At 40.7% G+C, this 16,240-nt stretch overlaps 1 protein-coding gene across 2 annotated transcripts in view; it reads right to left on the bottom strand.

The window, feature by feature from the left end:
* Positions 1-16,240, bottom strand: part of furina (furin (paired basic amino acid cleaving enzyme) a) — an 86,605-nt gene extending 70,365 nt beyond the window's left edge. The window contains exons 1-2 of one of the 2 annotated variants that reach the window (XM_047362704.1): positions 13,999-16,240; positions 6,409-6,732 (exon numbers count right to left, since the gene is read on the bottom strand). In XM_047362704.1, coding sequence (XP_047218660.1) covers positions 6,409-6,618 — 210 coding nt within the window. In that variant the 5' untranslated portion in view covers positions 6,619-6,732; positions 13,999-16,240. The other variant, XM_047362705.1, reaches the window with a different exon arrangement.

The following is a 16,240-nucleotide window of genomic DNA, read 5'->3' as shown; positions in this document are numbered from 1 at the left end:
GAGAACGGTGGATTAGATAAAAGAGACGTTCTCAAGAAGGCTACCCTTAAGTGCAGTGCTGTGTCATGACTTACTGATAGCACAGATCTCATGTACTTCTTTAGAACTTAGACGGTGTTCGCCCTTTTCTGCTTGGTTCTTTAATCTCGTGTAACAGAATATTGATGGCCATAATATAAAATGCTTCCACGGCTTCAGAAGGAAGGAGGAAGTGAGCACATAGTTAGCAGAAACTGGCCAAATGGTGCTGTGGAGTACAGTGCGGGCACAGTATCCCAAATACAATCCTCCCTTACAGGGAAGGCCCTGGGGTAGGAAGCTGCTCTTTAAATAGATCAGCTGTATGAATACAGGTTATTATCTGCTGCCAGCATCAGAAGTCCATGTTCGCATGAAGAAAAGCTACAGGCTTCAGAGAAATGCAGCTAAGGAATGCAGTTTTTTCTTTTTTACTTCGAGGTGATGTAGAAATAGCTGTATCAGTCAGCAAAAAACTCCCTCGGATCATTAATAATCAAATGCAACTTCTCAGTAAAATTATAAAGTCTTGTTAGCATTCTGAAAACCCACCGACTTATGAAGCTGCCTTCTTCAAATTAGCACCTGAATCGTGCTGCAACAATAGGAGGAAGCAGGAAACACAAAACATGAGTTTCTGGGAAAATGAGGTTCCTGTCACTCATTGAAAGGCACTCCGGCATGACAATCATAATCAGGATGGTACAGCAATCTGAGTCTGTGCTGATAACTAAAAGAAAGGCGTGGATGAAAGTGCAATTAATCACTAAACACAAGGAGCAGCTGCAACGAGTTCAGATTTAAGGATCCATCTTCCAGTAAAAGAACTTTGATGTGCCACATACACGATGAGAAAGCTGGTGAAATCCTAAGGCCACAAAAAGACAATGTTTCAGCACACGTGACCTACAAACAGCAGTAGTAGCAGTTTCCCCAGCAGACATGCTGATCAAATGAGAGAGTTCTTTTGTTGCAGCGCTGCCTGCAGTTTATTCATTTTTAAATCATTCCTCTGATCTTGTGGCATTTCATCCTATCCATACTGAAGATCGCGCTCCTGATGATTCTCTGCATTCATTCACTCATGTCATTCCTCATTACGGACCTCGGTCTTGCCAGTAATGGCTTCCTTCAAATCCCATTTCACTATTTATTTAAATACCTTCCTAATGGGAGCACAACTGGACCAGGAACAGCGCCACAATTTCAGGTCTGCTTTAAACTGCAACGTAAGTTTGATGATGTGGGCAAGAAGAGGGTCTTAAAAAGACAAAATAACCATCAGCAGATGCAGGATGGTTGTTAAGGCCGGTTTACTACAGTGTGAGTCAGCCGTTTCTTGATTGTATGACTTTAACTTAGTTTTAATTATTAACCTTGTTTGGAGTAGCACTTTAATCTAGAAGTGCCATCAAAGCAAAAAGCCTCATCTATCACTTGGTGACTGTAACTGTTTACTCATAAAAACATCTTCTATTTTCCATCAAACTCATTAGGAGAGGAAGTTGTACTAACCTGTTAACCCAAGGCCCTGTCCACACAGAGATAAGCTTAGGTGTATTCGCAAAGGTATTTTTTTTTTGTTCAGGCGTTGCATCAACGCATTTTGGGAGAGGCAAAACAAACAATTTAGAAACCAGAGTGGAAATATTTCAAAACGCTGTTTCCGTGTGTAGTGTACGCACAAAATGCATCTTTTCTGAAATGATGACATCGTAGATATGCCTCGCTCTACGCACATGCACCTCTTACCCACCTGCCAAGATGTTTACCTCGCGTAAGCTGTCTGCGCAGGCCTGGTGTTTCCACTGTTCTTGGTGTGTTTCTGTGGCAATGTCACAGCGCCACCAATGGGCCCAGCAGGTATACTACAGCGTTTTCAGTGGTGCTGCATGCACTCGTGTGGATGCACATTTTTTCTAAAGGATTTTCTTTACACAATACCGTTTTTGTCTCCATATGGAGTGGGCCTTAATCTGTTTACTTTACACTGTGTCAAACCCTTTAAGATCCTACTTCAGCTGCAGATCAAGCAAACATTTCCTGTCATTTCCTGCTTTCTTTCAAGGCTTCCTGATATAATCAAACCAATTTAAAATCTTATTCTATTATTTATTTGGATCTTGACAGAAATGTGTCCGTGGCATGGACATGAACGCTGACAGACGGATATTTATAAGGGTAGAAATAGTAAAGATGTCATATTGAAGCAGAGTGAGTGAAGGTGGAATAAAAACAACCATCCCTAGCTATAATACCTGCCCAGCTATGGTCTTTGATCCAGTCATTCAGCTCTCCTGTCCAACTCCAACACTTGCACACAAACCAGAGGAGACAAACTGAATGCTACATCACAGCTCAGATATGCCACAGCCCGTCACACACAGCAGCTTTCATTTCCAATCAGCTGGGGGGCAAAAAGCCCCAACAGATTTGTTTGTTTCCATCTCTAAACTAATGACTTCATTATAATCAAAGAACAGAAATGCTATGCCATCCAGGCAGTGCAGAGCACCGGAGCATCTTTATTGAAGCCATCATTTGTGATTGTAAAGCTCACATTTCAAAGTTAATGAACAGAGAGTATTCTTCAATACCAGACCAAGGTCTAACATCAACTGTCCAAACTGAACAGATGTTGCCATTTTATGTCATTTACTGGCATGCTGGCATTGTTCCCACCTCTAAAAGATAAATCTCCCGAGCCAGAGTGCATCAAGCAATCACTTTCATAATCAATCAATTTATTAAGGTATAATTGTTTGGCTAATACACCATAAAGTGAGGAAATGCAAATCAGTTTTACAATGCCCAAGGTGGCATCTTTAATCGCTCTTTTGTTGCACAGTTGACAGTTAACATACTGCTTTGCTGTCAAATCAATGCGAATATAAACTCAATCTATAATTTGTGGTGTCGGCAGACAATCGGATCAGATTCAACTTCATCATCATCACAAACGTACGAAAATACAGTTAAGCATCTAACCAGAAGTGCAATAAGCAGCAAGTTGTGTGGTAAATGCAAAGTGTGGTATAGGTTGTTTTCTAGCCACAGATAAAACCTACATACCAGTGACCAGATTAATCCTGGTTTTATCTCAGCTTCTTTCCTCACGCTTTTAAACAGGGAATACCATGGACGAGCGGTTCTGCTGGTATTTAGTAGTTCTACCTCTGTTCAATATCTCTTTGATACTTTGAGTTTATTTTTTATGTTGGAACAGCAGTGAGTCACGGGCGCATTGGGTTACAAGTAATGGAAGTCATCAGCAGCACAAGATGGCTTCAATGATTCTGCAGCGCATCTATTGGGTGGGACGTGCCTGGTTTCCTTTCATAAAGCAGTGTGATTGGTCCTAACTGGGTTTAATTAGCAAAGAATGACAAGCAAAAAAATGCAAGCAAGGTAAGAGATCAAAGTAATGGAAGAAGAATAATGGGAGAGACCACATCTGTTTTCAGTTCAGTTCATGTTCCAGTCTTTACTCAGCATCCTTCTAGATATCCTTGTTAATGCAGCTTTATTAGGCAGGACCAGCCATCAAACAATATCAAAAAATATTCGAAGCAAGTTGCTGAGCCAGCCCAAAGCTCACACAGGTAGCTGGTGTAGTTGCTTTGTTTGTGTTCCCCGCTTTCTTCAGCTCTCAAATAGTTAAAGGATTTAGGTGCAAAGGATTGCTCATTAGTGTTCACGCTATGATACAGAACACTATTACCAACCTACCCGTGTGACCAGTAAGCCCATATGGTGCAGTACAGAACCCGAGTGCTTGTTAGAGCAGCAAGACGATGGGCTTCAAACATCTGGATGAAGAGCTGCTTGTTCTCTTCTGGTTTTAATTAGCAAAAAGCTGCAACTTGTGGACTGAGCTTTAACATATAAAAACTGCTTTGTGCAATCAGCAGAATACGGCTCAAATATATTGTAATTATTTAATAATGAAGATCATTGGCAAACTGAATCATAGCATTTGTGTTAAAAAGCTATAGACACTTCTGTTCCCATAGAAATCAAATATCTACACCAAAAATGACATCTAGTATTACAAATAAAATGCCTGTTGGATAGCTAAGCACCTTCATGGCTTTGACGCTCAGCAGTTCCCAAGAAAAAAAAGAATGAAAAACATATCTTGCAACAACTGCTGGGGTAAATTACTCCAGCAGTTGTTTTTAAGGGAGGTGCTGATGATGGGAAATGATAACCTGGCTGATCGGCTTCCACTGGAGTCCAACAGGAAGCCATAAAGGAGGAAAAAGGTCACTGAGGAACAGAGGAAAAGATTTTTGCTAATTTCACCAGCTGAGCCAAGAAAACTATAGCCACTAATATCAGCAAAACTCAAAGGCTTGAAGCTTTTTTACATGACTTACACAAAGGCAAGTGATCAATTTAACTGTCTTTTTAGCGCACTCACAGATTTCTGTTTCACACTTAGATGTTTCAGTTCACAAGCAAATGCTACAACACTGATGTTTGAAAGCAACTTAAAAAAGGTCAGTAAAGCTCCTGCATCTGCAACAGTGAAGTAGTAAACCTTCTATAACCCAACGCTATCTGTTTAAATATTAGCCCTAAGAGCATATTGACCACTCACCCACAGGGTCACAAAATAACCCTGAACAACATCTAAAGCACTGCAGGCATTACTTGCCTCAGTTACAGTCAGACATGATTCAACAATAAGAGAGAGACAGAGAGAGAGAGAGAGAGACAGAGAGAGAGAGAGAGAGACAGAGAGAGACAGAGAAAGAGAGAGAGACAGAGAAAGAGAGAGAGACAGAGAGAGAGAGAGAGAGACAGAGAGAGAGAGAGAGAGACAGAGAGAGACAGAGAAAGAGAGAGAGACAGAGAGAGAGAGAGAGAAACAGAGAGAGACAGAGAGAAACAGAGAGAGAGAGAGAAAGAGGGACAGAGAGAGAAAGACACAGAGAAAGACAGAGAGAGAGAGACAGAAAGAGGAATGGAGAGAAACAGAGAGACAGAGAGAGAGACAGAGAGAAACACAGACAGAAAATAGGCAAAAATGGCACCCATGAGAGAGTTCACCACTGCTGGCCCATCTCACATCTGGATAATCCCCAGGAACATATTCTGTGGAACGTTTTGGAAAGTAAGCGTCCCATTATATCTGGCATAAAACCAACACAGCACTTCACAAAAAGAGAGTCATACTGACAGTCCACCACAGTGGTGGTAGTATGATGACACAGGGCTTAAATGCAGCTTCAGGACCTCGACAACTAGCTTCCTTAAATGAAGAACCCATGATCTCTACCAGATAAACCTGGGGGGGGGTGTTCGGCCATCCGCTCGTGACCTTAAGTTTACACGCACTTTGGTTATGCAGCAGTAGCACACCAGTAGGTCCACCTCTGAATGGCTCCAAAACACAAAATGAAGCCTGTAGAGTGCTCTAGTCAAAGTCTCCGCGTAAATCTGATTGAGATGCTGTGGCATGACCTTAAACAGGTCATCCATTCTTGAAAACACCAATGTGGCTGCAAAAAGGAGCCAGAATTCATTCAATCATTGCCAGTTATTGTGAACGTTTGATGAATAAATGTGTTTCATGATCTGTAGCAAATACCTGAGACAAAAGGCTAAAACAGAACAAATCTAAAAAGGTAATGACTACATTTTCACAGTTGTGTGTTTTTCATTTACAGCGTTTATTTTTGAATCTTACATTTAAAAGCGTTTTTTTCCATACCCGTTTCCAGATTTACTAGCTTATACACAGTACCTTTAGACTTTAGAGTCTAACCTGTTTAACCGGCAAGCATTTTTTACATTGAAAAGCCAAAAGCACCACAACAAGCGAGGAACACACCTAGTCTTGTGAGTTGAATGCATTAGAAGAAAATCCTGCCACGTCAACCCTCCAACACAAAGATCAATGACACACCTGTAAAAGATATCCTTTGCACAACAATGAAGCACCTGCAGAAAAAAACGTCAATACATGGTGGCTTCATTGCAAACACAAAAGGGCCGTTTTTTCACAAGCACTGTTTGAACATTTTAGGGTTTTCAGGGTCTGAAAGGAAACCGGAGTAAAAATAGAAAGGCATTATGTTACTTACTGTCCTCCCACACAGCTCAGCAAAAAAGATGAATGTAAATAATGAAAAATCCTTAATAAATATTTTATGGAGGTTTTGAAACAGTATGCAAGGTTTTTTTTTTAAAGAACCCCTATAGCAAATAAAGGCAGATATTAGCAACACAGTGATGGGATTCTGTGTATAACAGCTTCAAGTTTCAGGCGAGTCCCCTCTTGGCATAGTCAAAACCTGCTCCTTGTAAGCTCTTTGTCCATCCCATTAGAACATACCAGTTTCATTTAGAGAACAGGACTGAAAAAAGCCATAAACTACTTACATGTCCATGGTTTATGAAACCATGTTTCCTGGCAATTCGGTCAGCTTCCTCCAGACCACCGGGTATGTGGACTGCCCACGTGTTGGTGTAGACCTTCTGACCCAGAGCCGATCCTAGCCCGGACACCAACAGCACACACACTGCCCCGATTAGCAGCTCCAGCAGCCTGAGCCTATGGCCTAAGGAGGGAGATGGAGGGCCAGAAGCCATGGGTTCTCCTAAAGCAGCACAGTCACCGAGCACGACAGCTCCCCAACAGGCCGAGGCCGCTTACAGTACATGCAGGGGCGCAGGGAGTGAAGGGCAGCGAGAGTCGCAGCTCACCTGGAGAGAAACACAAGAAGAAAGGAAGTCAAGCAGCGTTAAAACTAATTTACATGTTGAAATCACCAAGCTGGTCTGGATTGGTTCCAAATATGGTACATTAAGGTACATTTAGGATACACTTTAGATTAAATAATTTTTATCATTTTTAAATTTATAGGTAAGCATTTTAAATGTAGCTCATAGTATTTTACTCGTTTTTGAGCGAAGACACTATAAAGGTACTTTAGGGGACTAAATGTATGTAAATCTTTTTGAAGATGCACTGTTTAAAAAATACCCACGATTCATTGTTCCATAAACACATGTCATCGTATCTTACAGGAGCTTATTGGAGAAATAGGAAACAGTAAGCCACAATAAGCTATATTTACGACAAAATGTCTCAGGAACTTAACTGCCATCAGTGGCAAGACTTTTATTTTGAAGCAGAGCAACTCCCGCAGAGGAATCCAGCATTTCAACAGGATTAGCTTGTAAGCAGTAATGTTCTGCTCAGACCCAGCTGAAACCTAAAACTCTGAAGAACGGATGAAGCGTGCAAAGTATAAAACAGAGCATCAAGCCAGATGCTTGTTTTGTCTAGTGCTTACATTTGATCCCAGCACTTCCTGGGCTCCAAAAATCGCATGCAGTGATGTGAAAGTCGGATAAAATGCGACATCCAATGCATATCATATTTAGGACTATGTAAAAGTGGGTTTGACTTGAGAAACAGATTTGTGCTGCGGAAACTTAAAAAAAACAAAACAATCTGGTAGTGGTGACATGTAAGCAAAAAAGTCCGACTGGGACCACTTCTGCCTGCACCGTGAAAGTAGTTTAAAATATATATAAATGTATTTAGGAAACACTGCAACTTGAATGTATCTTGTTGAATCTTATTTGTTTGAGAGAAAATCGGGTGGATTTATCGCTTTTGCCAATAAGGCGCATTTAGATGCATTCTTGAATGTATGTAAATAAACTTTAGGCTACACCATCATATCTGAAATTGATCTCATTATACCTCACTGTATTTACTTAGATATTTGCTTTTAAGCGAAAACTAAACTTCCCCCACAGCAGGTTTGAGAACCCGTTTAAGCGGCCGGCTAAGAACAGGCATTTAACAATCCCACGTGACGCAGAGAGCGGGGCATTGGGTGCAGACCTGACGCTGTGGTCACACAGCAGCAAATTTAGGCTTCTATACTCCCACGGGACGACGGAGGTTGCAAAAGAAAAATGCTTAGGTAGACCGAGTTGGCAGCAGAGGTGGAGAAGTGCGGTTGGAAAGCAGGGCCACACCCTGGATGCTGCGGGATAACAACAGAGTCGGCTTTAGTAGGTAGTGAAGCAGCCTCTCGAGGGTGAGCGCCTGAGGCAGCAGTGGCAGCTACTGAGAGGCTGCAGCCAAGGACAGCACATAAAAAGCAGTGGAGAGAGCTTTTTCACAAAGTAGAAATTTTAGTGCTTCACTTTTTTTTTTTTTTTTGGAGCATGCTGCAAGGTATCCTCCCACTACAAACAAACATGGAAAACTCAATTTCTCATTTTGAGTTTCTGCAAACAGGTTTTTCCTAGACACAAAATCTGAGCGTGTTGTTTAATTGCTTGCTGACACACTTCTGCAGCAACGCTGTGGGGCCAAGCTTTATTGTCTGTTCAGACCATTATCCCTCGCGCTACCTCTGTTGTGCCACTGAATGAACTAGACCTCACCGAACACAGTGCTCCTATTGTGTACCTCCCTCTCAGTGCAGTTATATTAGATCTCCTATGGTGTCTATGGTAGAGGCCGGGATTCTCACCTGTTTTTTTCCCCAGGTGTTTTAAGCACTATAGTCCCTTCTCCTGTGTAAGCCATTGTGTTAGCCTCGGGAAGGACAAACAAGCTCCTGATGGTTTCCCATGATGATGTGTTGCAATGAAAGAATAATGCGTTTAGAGACAGCTGCTCATTTTTCTCTCCTCTTTAAGAAAAAGGTCCTCTATAGACACTGTTATGTCACATTAATAAACACATCAAAGCAGGAGTTAAAGACAATTAGAACTGCAAAGAAAAAAAGACTGTCTCGCATTTCTAAAACTGAATTTAACTCAATTTTAGGTTCAGCTTCAAGCAGTCATAATCAGGATTTCTGTTTTTCAGGTCCAACTTGCTGATTGAGACTTTGATTGATTCCGGAGTTTAATACGTAAATACATACACAGAGGTAGTACTTTCGAATCCTCCAGAAAATGAAGGAATTAAAACATTATCTCCATTAGTGGATCACAGCACATATCCCTAATCTGCAAAAGATTTTTATCAAACTCTATGAGCGTGGACCCGCATTTGGTGGAAAGATGGTGGGAGTTGTTAGTTTTGATGCATTCAATGACCAGGAAAAATCTACGTTTTCAGTATTTGGCCTGTCTATCGTTTATCAGAGCCAACCAGTTGAAAAATTGGCTTATTCAGATTTTTGGTTGATTGATCAGTGCATCACTAATATTAAATGCTGACTTAAAATTGTTTATTCTGACATATTATATTCAGTGACAGCTGTATTAGCATCATAAAAACACATTTCCTATATCCTAACAGAAGGTCCCAACAGAACATGTGAGTAAACAGCAACAGTTTATTGGGCTCTTCATTGAAAACAAAAATAACTGGAATAAATAAAATGTTTCGTTGCAGTTGCACAATAAGATAAATATATGGCTTACTGGTAAGATGTAGCATATCTGGCCCTGCTTGCTGCATAGGCTCAACAAACACACATTGTGGCAACTGCTGATCTGACCGACTCCTTTCCTGACGCCGACCTCCCACAGATAACACCTCAACTAATCCATCTACTCTTTTACTCTTACATAAAGCCAGTATCAACACGCACCATCCAGTCACATTTTGTTAATCTGTGTCTGTGCGTGGTATTGCTATAAAAAAATCCCAGATTACTCAGGTTAGTTTGGATGTAATTTAAAGAAATATTTATACCTATTCTAACCAAAATGAACGAATGAAGAAATGGGGCATTTAGGACTTCAGAGATGACATTTTGCAAAGTTAATGTCTTGAACTATAATGCAAATTTATTTCTGTATGTAATAAGGCAACTATTAACAGCAATTAACGTTCAAACGGGTCAACCTGTTTCTGCACTGGAAAGAAAAGCTGCTAATCCAAGTCAGGCTACATTTGCATCCATTTGCTTCGCAACAAGGCAAAAAGCGAAACAAGATTCACATTTGTCATGTTAAGCCAACAGAACTCAATACGATGTCAATTATTTACCACAAAAACTCCTGAACACCATTTAAAAAAAGATCCTATCTACTCTGAAAATCCTAAGATATATCAATAAAATGTTTATAAAAACTGAAACATAGCCACAGTAATGAGAGATATCCATCGAAATGTCTGCTGGTGTAACTCACTCAGTTCTGTCCTCTGTCTTTTGATGCAACAGGCAAACAGAGTGTGAATGTTCCCGAGGCTTTTGTTAGATTTTCAGACATGCGCTGACATATAACTACAGAGACCTGTGACCTCATCCGAGCAGCCAACCACTCAGTTTCCTTAACGTCAGCCTAAAAACCACACACCACGGCCAACCGACCGCTCAGCTCTTACAAGAGCCAGACGAGAAACCAACCGTTGCCCCGCACAGCGTCTTTAGGGTCCCTGGAGTAAATTACAGCGCAGGTCAGACTCACAATGAGGTAAAACTATATTATAATTAGCCAAGAATCATTAAACCCCAACGGATAACGCTGACCTCATTACCCAATTCATCAGGACAGTTTTTACAGGCAAGCAGTTTTTACAACTCATTGGTTTATTGTTTATGTTCTAATGAGATAGAAACCAAACTCTGGCGGGTTCAGCCTACATGACCTTTTACAAGTTATTCTGAGTCCGCAATTTCTGTCGGTCCGCTCGCTTCGACACACATGAGCTCTGTTCTGCGCAGTCAAAAACCCTCCAGTGTTTCAGAGATAATAGGCCGAGGGTTGAATTATGAATATAGTGAATGAATTAATATAACATGGGGAGCACGCATATTAGTCCATGCAAAATATGTGGTTTTTTATTGAAGCCCAAAACAAATTAGTAGTTTGATTCATGGCAAGTCGGTTTATACTTATATAACCAGAGGAGCCCCTATCATCTAAAAAGGACTTAATTGGTTCCAATTAAAAGGTAAAAATCCAGCGTCCATTTTTGATTAAAGTAAAAAAAAAATTTTTTTTAATCACGGTTTCACAGAAGGCACATAAACATTTAAGGACACATACACAGCTGATCGAACAGAACACAACCATTGAGATTACTGCTGTTAAAATAATACAGTACATCAAAAATTACAGTTAGAACTGAAGCTGCACAACATTTTAAATAACCATCGTCGGCTCAATATTAACGTGTGCAAAACGGCAGTTGTTAAAGACTGCTTGGATGCAGCATTTGTCAGGTTAACAATTTGAGGTCCAGTACATGCTAATAATGAATTTGTTTAGTTAGTTAGCTTCCTGCCATTGATGCCCTCATCTGAGAAGAGGTTTCAGTGGCTGGGATGTTAGGGTAAAGTAGATTATCGAGTTTTCTTTCTTTTCCACTGCGAGGATTAAAAAGACAGTGATGAGTGAAGAAAACATTGAATATTTATATTGCAATTCCATGTTTTCTTAATATGGTACACCCTAGTTATAATATTTTCTATAACATTAATGTAAGCAAAAACATAGAATAAACACCCACTGTATTTAGTTGTACTTATCAAATGTCCTACTTTTTTGCTGCTCTGCTCTGTAAAGTAAAACAAGTATAACAAACTGATATTAGCTGGTTAATAACAGTTCCCTTAATGATTAATTACCACATCTTCGGTCTAAGCATTGTTTTCAACCAGAAATATTTTCAAACAGCCAAATTTGTCTCTCTTGTGAGCGAAAGGAAACGTGTACAAGCCTTCTCCCAGCTTGCTGACCAGCAGTGCACAGCAGCAGGAATGGGAAGGACAGGTCCGCTCCACACGGCCCTGAAAGCTTTAGTCACTCCAACATTTTCCCTGGTATCTTATTAAACGGACTTGAAACCATAGGAGCAGGGTGAGGGGAAATTTTAGAGGTCTTTCAAGTGTAGCTTTATAAACATGTTCTGAAATTGAAGATTATTGTCATTGAGCAAATGTTCTCAGAGCGTGTCAAAAATGCTCAACTGAACTAGGACGTAAAAAGCAGTTAGACGTTGGGAGGCGGCAGATCTGGACCCAAATGACTTAGAGAAAGGCGATATCAGACGTGACAGCAGCAACGCCCAGAAGATGATGTTTGTTTGTATCTTTGTTGAAGAAAGCCTCAGGAGGGCAGACTTCAGCTCCAACAGTCACATCATTTCTAAGAAGAACAACAGAAGCTCTGTTTCTTTGTATCGAACATGTCTTGATTAAAGACGGGGATAAAATGTTGTTTTGGATTGGATTTCTTTTAAACAGCGATGCTGCAGGGTTTTTGGGAATGCTGACTGTGAGTGCACTAAGACTTCAAAACATGGGAGAGAGAAATAGAAGAGGAAAACTGATTTGTCCGATACCGTTTGCCTTCCTGAAAAGGTTTTAACTATTTGCATTATTTCAAATAGATGTACTTTCTAAAATTAACCATTCAAAAAAAAAGGTTTCATGGTGGAAACTTCTGATTGTCCAACAAGAGTAAAACAAATGTTGTTTGTAACTCCTCTGTCTGTTTTTCCCATGTTTTCACTGATCAGCACAGGGTCACGTAGCACAAGAAACACAGCAGCAGCAGCTCACCCTATCTACTGCCAAGCACTACTGGTCAGCTTGCTGGAAAAAAGGCTTTTCCTGGTTATGCTACCGGTAGTCATGGCGGAAAACTAAAGAGGCGCCACCTGTCATTGTTAATTGGGTAATGCTGTTTCAGGCTGGCTACTGGAGCAGACAGCTGAACTAATTACCAGGCTTATTATTCTAACAGTGTCACTGCAGAAAATGGAAAATGGCAAAAGAAAAATAAATGATATTGTGAGCAATTTGCTTTATAAAAGCTATTCAACATTTTTGCCTAAATCTATGCAATAAAAGCCTAACTTTTTTATGTTATAGCAGAAGAACGAACAACTGTTATTTAATAAAAGCAATACATCCTTTTCTAATACATTTTTGTGTGAATACGGTGAAATGGTTTTGACTTATAATGAGAATCTCATTCCAGCACAAGCTTTCTGTAAAGGCAAATTCTCACCGTCAGTGTTTGCGTTTTTGTGTTTGTTGGGTGTCGTTTTCACCTACGGCATGTCGCTGCCTGCAGTGCGTTTCACAACTTTGCTTTAGTGTTTATCTATAGTGATCACCAGCTCAGTATTGCCAAACCAGACAGATAAAATGACGGTGTTAGGCTGGGACTTCAAATACGCAAACATAAACACAACAGGAGGAAGTCACTTCTCAGAATGTCCCGCTGCAGCGACAACTCTGACGCCTAATAAGTGAAATATATCACCAGAAAATAATGTTTTAACCTCCCCTATCGATTTAAGACAACCAGATTTATCTTCGTTGATTTACAAAAGTTACCTCAAAACATGCCGAGCACCGAAAAGTCAGCTGAGAGCTGAGCTAAATTGGAGGACCAGAGGAAGAGCCAAACTTCGCTCGGTCAATGTTTACAAGATTTAGTTGCGGGGTTTTAATTTGTCGCTCCCTGTTGCGAGCTCTCCTTGGGTTGACTCACCTCAGTCGTTCAGTCCGTGACAACAACACGTCGTCACAGTTTGGCTCGGAGCTGCGGCTGGAGCTGATCCGATGATGAGGATGGTGATGATGACTCCTCCGCTTGACAAATATTATGTCTGAAACTGTAGCGCTCGGTGATTAACGCAAACTTGACGCCAATGCAGCTCCTTCTCACAGGTGCCTCCCCCCCCCCTTTTTTTTTTTATTGTTCCTGTTATCTACTCCTCACGATCGTTCCACTTTTTTGCGGACACAACCCGATTTAGCGGCGCGGATCAGGAGCAGCAGTTTTCCACCCTCCGCTCTCCGCAGGAACAGCCACAGAAACCGGACGCGGCGCAGTCGACGTAGCCTCCGTTTTTGTGAGTGACCACAAACTGACAACAGCGTAATCAGTGATCCCTGTCTGGTCCTATGTGTCGGGCTTTCTGGTTGTACGGGAGCAGCTGGCTCGGTGAAAGTCGGCAACCCGACCAGAACAAGTCAAATACTACAGGCTAAAGCAGACTGTAAACTTACCAACGGCTCAACTTACCAGCTTCCTTTACATCCTGCTCGATCCCGAGGCTTAATGTCTCACACTGCGGTGTTAAATCCGACGACGACACGGCGAAACGACTGGAGAACGCGTATAAGACAACTGCTGATTATAGATAGTCATGATACCCCTCCGGTTTGCCGCTGAGTGGTGGGCACAAGCCCCAGGAAATACGTCAGGATCATGGACAAAGTGGAGACGTCTGAACAACACCTCCTCATGAGGCAGCAGCGTTGCTGCAGCTCCACCTGCTGGTCAGAGGTGGGACTGCGCTATGGATGTGTCGATCTTAGACGGAACAGACTCTCTGAGCCGGTTCCGAAAAGATGGCAGCTGAGACTTTTTTTTGTTTGTTTGTTTGTTTAGTTCGTTAGCTTTGTTTAGTTTTTGGGTTTTTTTTTGCAAGGCCTGCAGGTTGAAAGAAATCTCAAGAATAATTGAATTTGGGAGCCCACTTGTAGATAAGCAAATCAATAGGACGCTTTGCATCTAAAATGTATTTTAGATGTTACTAGTGGGCAAACTTAAATTAGGCGCCAAGTCGGGTTTCCCTTTCGCCAGTTTTTACCATATGCATATTCTTACCAATCAACATTATATTATATGAATATTTGTAGTTCAGATGAAATAATACAATCTAAAATAATTTCATGTAATTATATATTATTTTCTGAAAATTTTGTATTACACTATTTTTACATTTGTTATGAAACACAACAGATTATGAGCCTATGCCATGTTTACATAATGTTTTTTTGGCGAAAAAACAGAAAAGTTTTTTGCGTTTCTACTGTTTGTATATATGACAAAATCGGCATTTATCCACAAGACGATTTAAAAACTAAATCCAGAGTGTAACGTTTTGAAAACGTTCCGGTCTCCGTTTTCGTGTAGTCAGAAAAAAGAGAATGTTGCTTTATGGGGAAGCCCTGGCACATAGCAGTATGTCTGCAGTCAGTAGAAAAATCGTACACACAGCATAACAGACGCTGAGCCACAAAAGAAGAAGATATCAACAAAAACAATGGCAGATTGCAGAGTGGTGTTTCAATTCAATTCAAAGATACTTTATTGATCCCCGAGGGGAAATTTGTGAAGTTTGTGTTACTGACCCATTTGAATCTAAGGACAGTTCTCCAACAGACTGCAAAATTTTAGAGGCGCTTTTTTAAGTAGGGAGTGTGTTGTTGAGCTTCCAAGAACATGTCGCCTGCTGGTGGTGTGGCAGGGGAATTACATCATTTTCATGTTTCTAGTAGGGCTGAAACAATTAATCGGATTAATCGTGATTAATCAGCTATTGAAATAATCGTCAACTAATTTAGTAATCGAATAATCATTAACTGGAGTATGTTCATAAGGCCTTAGTTGCCAGCAACAACAGCAGCACCTTGCTTAATTGTTTGCACGATGTGCATTTAAGATAATGTGTTTCAGAGTTAACAGTGAGCTGACAATGAATAGCTCACACTGGCCTCCCAATTTGACCAATTTACCCCCTTCACCACTTTCTTTCCCTATTTCATACCCACTTGTTGGTACTTTGTCCGTTTGCATATTTTTTGTGGCATTTGATTAGTCTTGAAGTCAGAACTCAGATCTGGGAACAACGTCACACCGAGTTGGGCAAAAAGGACCCTTCTGCTATGGGACGTTTTATATTGAACATGCATCAATTTAAACCCACCCATACTAGCTTTGAAATGTAACGGTTGTGCTTGGTGATGTGGGCAAACTACAATTAGTGATACAAGGCAATTGCAATGTGTAATGCAGCCTTTTGTGCATCCAAACTCTGCAGCAACAGTTCAACTACCAAAGGTTTTACCACATTGTGGCAGTTTTTGATATGTTGTACATAGGCAGTTGCCCAGGGCGGCATTAAACGTGTAGGGTCATGGGCCTGCGAGCCAATATAAAAAAAAAGGGTCAATCTGAAAGAATACAGTAGATTTAACAGTTAGATTGTAAAATTATGAAAAAGAACATTATGATGTTATTAAAGTAAATATAGGTGTTCAGCATTTATCTAAGGATAGCCAGTGGCTGTTCGTTACTATGTAAACAACTGATTTAACGAGAAACAAACCATCACAAGTGCAAACTAACTACTTTTTATACTTACAAAAGCCATATTGGATTCTGAGGTTAGAGTTGGTAAGAAACCTCTGACTCAAAAAGTGAAAATTTAAACACTGATCTTAATATACCTCCAACCACATAAAAAATAAACAGCCTC

Source organism: Girardinichthys multiradiatus, chromosome 4 (genome assembly GCF_021462225.1).
Source record: "Girardinichthys multiradiatus isolate DD_20200921_A chromosome 4, DD_fGirMul_XY1, whole genome shotgun sequence".
NCBI classification, from domain to species: Eukaryota; Metazoa; Chordata; class Actinopteri; order Cyprinodontiformes; family Goodeidae; genus Girardinichthys; species Girardinichthys multiradiatus.
The sequence above is the reverse complement of the archived record's forward strand: the minus strand, read 5'-3'. Positions and strand labels throughout refer to the sequence as shown.